Here is a 6,610-nt window from a genome sequence, read left to right as displayed (position 1 = left end):
GCCCCGCTCTGTCTCTGATGAATCTTCTTACACCCTTGCACCTCTGGCCTATACCCCAGTTCTATATGAATGAATAAGTAAATTAAAACAAACAAACAGAAAGACCTAGAAGGCCATGAAAAGATACTCAAAGTAATTGATAGTGAAAAATTATAAACCTCAACAAGATACCACTTTACTTCTGACTACTTCTGGGCACTTAAACTATGTATTAATTAAATGTTTACTAGCTGGTTCTCAAAGGCTTCCTGTCACCTCCATATAGTCATATTTAACACAGATAACTTCTACATATGGTAGATCTTGCAAGCATTTGGGGAAGAAATCCTATAAAACTTCATTTCCGAGCACCTTCCCACTTCAAGGGCTTTCTACATCTTTTTTTTTTGATAAATAATTTTTAATCAAACTTGGAATCAATCTCAACTTTTAAGATTAAGATTTTTTTTGCACCCATTCAGATAGACTAAATTTCACTTATATGTTCACAAAACAAACTATTTTCTATTCAAAACACTTACTACATTTGTGATTAGGTAATCTTGAGCAACGCCAGAGGTTCACTTACACCCCAGGTTTCAAATTTCACAAATTTAACCACCCTTAGCTACCGGATTGCTGAATCTGTAAATGCATATACAGGGCATCATATAATCACCTGCTGATTTTAACATAGGACCAGGGGGAGTGGTGGTGCTGAAGTGAATCCAAGGAATGGTTGTAGTTAAAATTTTAGGGAGTCAAAAGTTATATACAAGACTATGTTGGCTGAACCCATCCCATACCCCACTTTATTCAAGGGTCAACTGTACTTTTGTTTAAAATCTCCCCACCGCTAGATTTCACTACAAAGATGGTCTGTTTAGTACTATAGTCATTATGCTTCGACAGTACAGACAAAAGGTTGGTTGTTGAATAGTACAGCTCTTAAGGACACTCAAACTTTTTAAATGAACAATCCTTTATAATTTCATTTATGTTGGTGCTGTGACATTAAAATGTACTCAGATCAGTTCAGTAATAAACGAAGCAAGACCTTAAGCATAGTTTTTCCTCACACCTTTCCCCCATCCATAGCCGATGTCTCAGTCAGTTACAGTGAGGGGTCTGAAAGGGCCATGCTGATGATATTTAAGGTTAGGGAGGACTGGTCCCTGACAACTGCACACTGGCCAGGAAAGTGCATCAGTCTGAGGACAAATCCTCAGGTATGTCACCTGGGTGGGTTGATCACTTCCCAGTCTCATCCAAAGCATGCAGGTTTGACGGGACTTTGCTCTTTCTCTATTACTTTTGGCTGGTGACTTTACCAGGACTAAATTTTCTTAGATTTCAGATTCCTGTGCATCTTGTTACTAAACTTTCACCTCACTGTAAGGTTTTAGCTTAGGACAGCCCAAGGCATTTTGTCCCCTTACCAAGCTATGCAAAAATGGGCCTTCAGGCCCTCCCTAGTGGTGGAAGGGGTTGAGCCTCAGCACTAAGAAGCTATCCGCAGCCACTGCAGCACATGAGCTCGATCCCTGGTCAGGGAGATACACACATGGCACAGCAGACTTTTCTAGTCTTGCCTGCTGTTCCCCTCAGCAGTGTATTTCAGTCAGCCTGTTCTGTTCCTCACTGTCTCTGGTGAATCCTCTCACCCCCTGAACGTCCAGCCGGTATCCCAATTGCTGCACGCATAAATATATCTTTGGGGAGAATAAAAGGAAACGGGTCCTTCAGGCAAATACCCAGACTGAAGATAAAATGTTTAAAGAATTCAAGTAATGGCTTTCCGTCACCATAAAGCCCTGAGCAGCCGGGCAGACTAAGAGTGCCTCCCTCCCATCTCCGCATGTACACAAAACCCTTCAACACCTTCCACGGGTGGTCACTGACTCCTCGGGAGCTACCACAAACCACCTTCGTGGAGGGTGCTGAACCTCAGCAGAGACTCTTGACAACGTTCGTCAATGCCGCGCTTCTGCTTTCCCCGTAAGCATCACACCCACCCCCTTCAAGGGCCCTGTCACCTTGGCGGCTTGACCCATGGCTCTCCTCGCGGATGCCGCCACCTCTTAAGCGGTCGAGCCGCCGCGCCCCTCAGCCACCAATCACTGCCCGGTGTGGACCGTCTAACTCCCCGTAGTCACGGTCCAAGAAATCGTAACCAATCACCACGAAGCACCTCCTTGTAGCCCCGCCTTCCGGAAGGCAGAAGGGAGTTTACTAAGTTCGTGCCATTTGGTAACATCGCGAGAAATCGTGGAGTCCAGTTATTGGAGAGGAGAACGGAAATCACCTGTTCGCCATGCTAATTAGGGGCAGAGGCACTTCCGGTCCTTTCTGCGTCACCTTTGGCTAGCGCCGGGTGAGTTGACTTTTAATGAGTGCGTTGAACTTTTCTTATTTACTCAGTGTGACTATGATAAAAATTAACCGGAGTGCCCATTTTTTTCTCTCTGTAAAATGGTGGCAATAACACTTTCCCCTGTGGCACTGTATGACATGAACGAGTATAAAGTATTTGGAAAAGTTTAAAAAGTAACAAGTAGCTTATGCATCTATGAATTATTATCTCCTGTTGGAGGATTGGGGGATCATCTATTAAAGGATCCTTATTTTAACGTTTCTCAGTGATGCTTTCTCCTTGCAAGAGTGAATGAATAAATCCTGCTTTTTGCGAAAGACAGGTCACACAGGTGCAGCGGAGCTCACCTCTTGCCAGCTTGTACTCCCGACTGCTGGTCTCTCGCCCACAGTCAGAAAGCTGAACAGAAGCTTTAGCTTTTAAAGATACTGAAAGGCACCGTGAATGCAGAGGTGGGGTTCACCAAATTATAATTAGTTTAAGCAACAGCAATGTAAAATCTTTGGAGGGGTGTGCCGACTTGATCGGAGGGGCAAAGGAATTTCAAAGTGAGAGGACCAATTCACATGCCTATCAAGACTCAAAAACTGGTGAAAGTTTTAAGACGTGAGATCTTTTTCAGAGGAATCAGAAGGGACTCATTATCTTGCACAGTCCTGCTGAGATTGTTCAGAAAATTATTACTATGAGTTTTGAGTTAGGAGTTGAGAGTGTAGTCACCACTGCCAGTGCTTAAATGAAACTTTTGTAATCACTTGTTTAAAACTGACAACAGCCACTTTTTTTTTTCTGTGTCTGTTTTGGCAATTTATTAGTTTATTCATATCCATTACTTTTTTTTCTTTTAATTAGACAACCACTTCTTTTTTTTTAAAGTAAGTCCCAAATGATGGAGGCAGCATGAGCCCAGAAATTGGAGGTGTGTGGGGTTGGGGGTGGGGGGTAGAAACGATTAACATAGTTTTAAAACCAAACTATAGAAATGGAAAAATCCGTAGGTACGAACTGCTATAGCAAGTATCACAACTACTAAAAGAAAGTAACTGGGGGGTTGAAGACTCAGTGCTATCAACTTATTGCCAGCCACTACTGCCTGAGTTCCATCCCAGGCCAGGGAGCTGATCCACATATGGTGCAGTAGACCTCTCCCGTCTTGCCTGCTGCTTCCCTCAGCAGTAGATCTACCAGTTGTGCTCTCTACTCTTTCTCTGGTGAATTCTTTCACACACACATCTGTCCCCCCTCCTCCCCCCTTTGGTCAATATCACAGTTTTTGTATGTAAATAAACAAAAAAAAATTTAATCTTTAAAATAAAAAAGACTGTATCCTATAGGTGAGGTGCAGACCAGAAATAGGTATTTGGAGATTGTAGGCAATCACTGGTTTGTACTAATCAGTTTAGTAGAAATGAGGTATAGGACAAGGGGAGAGCCCTTAGGGTCAGAATAGAATAGAAAAAGCCTCAGAAGAGTTAGGGGAGGCTCCAGAGATAAGGGCAACAAATTTAAAAGGGGACTAATCAAACACCCCAGGACTGGGGGCAACAAGACATTCCTAGACAAGGACAATAAAGAAAAAGGACTCTAGGGCCCTCCCTGGTGGCGTAGAGGGTTAGAGCACAGTACCAAGACAGCAGCAGCCACTTCAGCACTAGTTAGATCCCCCACCAAGGAGGTGACCCACAAGGTGTGATGGATCTCTCCTGTCCTGTCCACTGCTCCCCTTAGTGGTATACTGCCTATTCTGCTCCCCGCTCTGTCTCTGGTGAATCTTCTCACCCGCTGCACTCTATCTCTGTTGGCATAAATAAATAAATCTTTAAAATAAAAAAGAACTCTAAGATAAGGGCTGGACACTGAGGCTTAGTTCTGAGCACAGAGACATTTAGGCAGTGAGTGAGACCATGGGGGACTAACCAATCACAAAGATACTGGTGTGTTAGAATAATTAGGGAAAGAAGGTATATATTCCCTGAGGCACTGCTCCACTTTGGCTTCCTTGCACCACCCTGGTCTGGTTCCACCAGTATGAGAGTCCCACTTTCTTTTTTTTAAAGATTTATTTATTTATGCATACAGAACTGGGGTGCAGGCCAGAGGTGTGGTGGGTGAGAGGATTCACCAGACAGAGTGGGGAGCAGAACAGGCAGACAATGTACACTGCTGAGGGGAGCAGTGGGTGGGCCTGAAGGGGTCTGCACGCCATGTGGGTCACCTCTCTGGCCTTGGTCGAAGCGCTGCAGTGGCTGGAGAGAGCTTCCTAGTTCTGTGCTTTAACCCGCAACACCATCAGGAGGGCCCTCTGCTTTTTTTTCTGTTCCTTTTCTCCACAATAAACTTTTTCTTGCTCTAAACAAATCTGCCCCTTTGCTTTCTTGCCCAAGCGTTTGTGAAGATCCTGCTGCGGCTTTGTGAGACACCAACCTGTGGTGGTCTAATGGCCAGGACTCAGTGCTGCCTCTGCAGCCTGGGATCCATTCCTGGCTGGGAGACTAGGCCTAAAAACCTGACATTTCGGTGTCAGTATCCTAGAAGTAATTAATGTACAATAGATAGCAATTCCACAAAGGAATGAGCCCCTCCCCAAAAGAACACTGTATCAGTACAATTCTTGTACTGGCAAGATGTGGCTCTCCTGCCCACCTGTGACCATGACGATGTTTCTTTTCACATACCTTTACCCTTTGCAAAACATGAGCTGCAGCCTTCCCACCGATCTGTAATTCTGCAGGTGTCTTTCTTTTCCTTTCTGCTTTTCCATAAAGCTGTCTTTTTTTGTTTTTTAAAATTTATTTACCTATGGATGCAGTACAGGTCAGAGGTGCAGGGGTGGTGAGAGGATTCACCAGACACTGAGCAGAACCGGTAGATGACAAAGTACACTGCTGAGGGGAGCAGCAGGTGAAACAGGAGAGCTCTGCTGTGCCAGGTGGGTCAAGTCCCTGGCTGAGGATCAAACTTATGCTTAAGTGGCTGTGGCTAGCTTCACAGTGCTGCAATTTAACCCAAGTTTAGGGAGGGCCTAAACTTTTTAAACATCGCATTCCTTCACCTGCCTGTGTCTGCACAAATGTCTTCATCACCTGGGTAAATTCACCTGGGTAAACCCTGGGAACTCTGGCAAAACTTTTCTCACAGGTAACACAAGGATCCCGTTTACTGAACCTAACAGCTCTCCAATACGACATCACCAACACAGTCTGCTCTCTTAAACTTGCCCCCATTCTTTGGCTTTTTCTGTTCAAGTGTTGAGAAATAGTTTATAGTGGCATCTTGATCATTAACAATCATAGGCATTTACTGAAGTAAATTTTAACTTATAACCCTGCAAGCATAAAAAAAAAAAAAACTCAACCTTTTTCCCATTACATAATCATTGCTGGCTTTCCCTATCCCCACATCTTTTCAGGTTAACTTTTAGGTAAAAATTGACTTATAAAGAGTGAAAGATTTGCATCTCAGTGACTGTTTCCCTTTTCAATGATTTATATCATTTTTGAGACAGTTACAAGTCATAAAAAGAGAAAGACAATAGTTGACTCCGTTTTGTTTAATAAAATGCATTAGTTGCAGAGGAGTTATAAGTTTTTAACATAATCAAGTAATTAAATGAAATCTTTTATCCTGGTAACAAAACTTAGATTATCTTGTGATATTGCATTTTGGTGCCTTCTGATTGCTAATGAATGATTAAAAGATGCTTATTTTCACTCAGAACCAAAATTTCCACAGAACCAAAATTGACTCAGTCTTGAAGCTTCTCTTCTCGGAGATAAATCTATGTTGGTCAACTAGCTATATCAAAATACGTTAACTCTTAATTCTGGTTGTTCTTGAATATGTCTTGGTTTCTTGGCATCTCTAAAGTATGAGACCCAGACTGACAGGAAATTCCAAGATATTCAGCATGTAAATTTAGAGAGCATGATAGACAGAGTGACAGTTTTCAAGAGGTGTCCGGTGGGCCCTCCCTGGTGGTGCAACATTTAAAGCACAGCACCATGAATCTATCAGAGCCACTGATAGCTGGTCCCTGGCCAGGGAGATGACCTACATGGGCTCATAGACGTCTCCCAATCCACCTGCTGCTCCCCTCTGCAGTGTATTTCAATGGATCTGCCTGTTCTGCTCCCCACTCTGTCTCTGTTGAATCCTCTCACCCTTGCACCTCTGACCTGTACTCCACTTCTTTATGTATAAATAAATCAATCTTTAAAAAAAAGTGTTCTTCAAGTTTAAATCTTAGGAATTTTTTTT

At 43.2% G+C, this 6,610-nt stretch overlaps 2 protein-coding genes across 2 annotated transcripts in view; one reads left to right on the top strand and one right to left on the bottom strand.

Annotated features, from left to right (window-relative positions):
* Positions 1–2,095, bottom strand: part of LYRM7 (LYR motif containing 7) — a 15,169-nt gene extending 13,074 nt beyond the window's left edge. The window contains exon 1 of the mRNA XM_004686506.2: positions 2,016–2,095. Coding sequence (XP_004686563.1) covers positions 2,016–2,033 — 18 coding nt within the window. The 5' untranslated portion in view covers positions 2,034–2,095. The remainder of the gene's footprint in view (positions 1–2,015) is intronic.
* Positions 2,048–6,610, top strand: part of HINT1 (histidine triad nucleotide binding protein 1) — a 15,786-nt gene continuing 11,223 nt past the window's right edge. The window contains exon 1 of the mRNA XM_004686505.2: positions 2,048–2,127. Within this exon, the coding sequence (XP_004686562.1) occupies positions 2,048–2,127 (80 nt within the window). The remainder of the gene's footprint in view (positions 2,128–6,610) is intronic.

The sequence above is a fragment of the Condylura cristata genome, unplaced genomic scaffold, assembly GCF_000260355.1.
Source record: "Condylura cristata isolate star-nosed mole 26May11 unplaced genomic scaffold, ConCri1.0 scaffold00021, whole genome shotgun sequence".
Lineage (NCBI taxonomy): Eukaryota > Metazoa > Chordata > Mammalia > Eulipotyphla > Talpidae > Condylura > Condylura cristata.
This window is presented reverse-complemented; position numbering and strand designations above follow the sequence as displayed.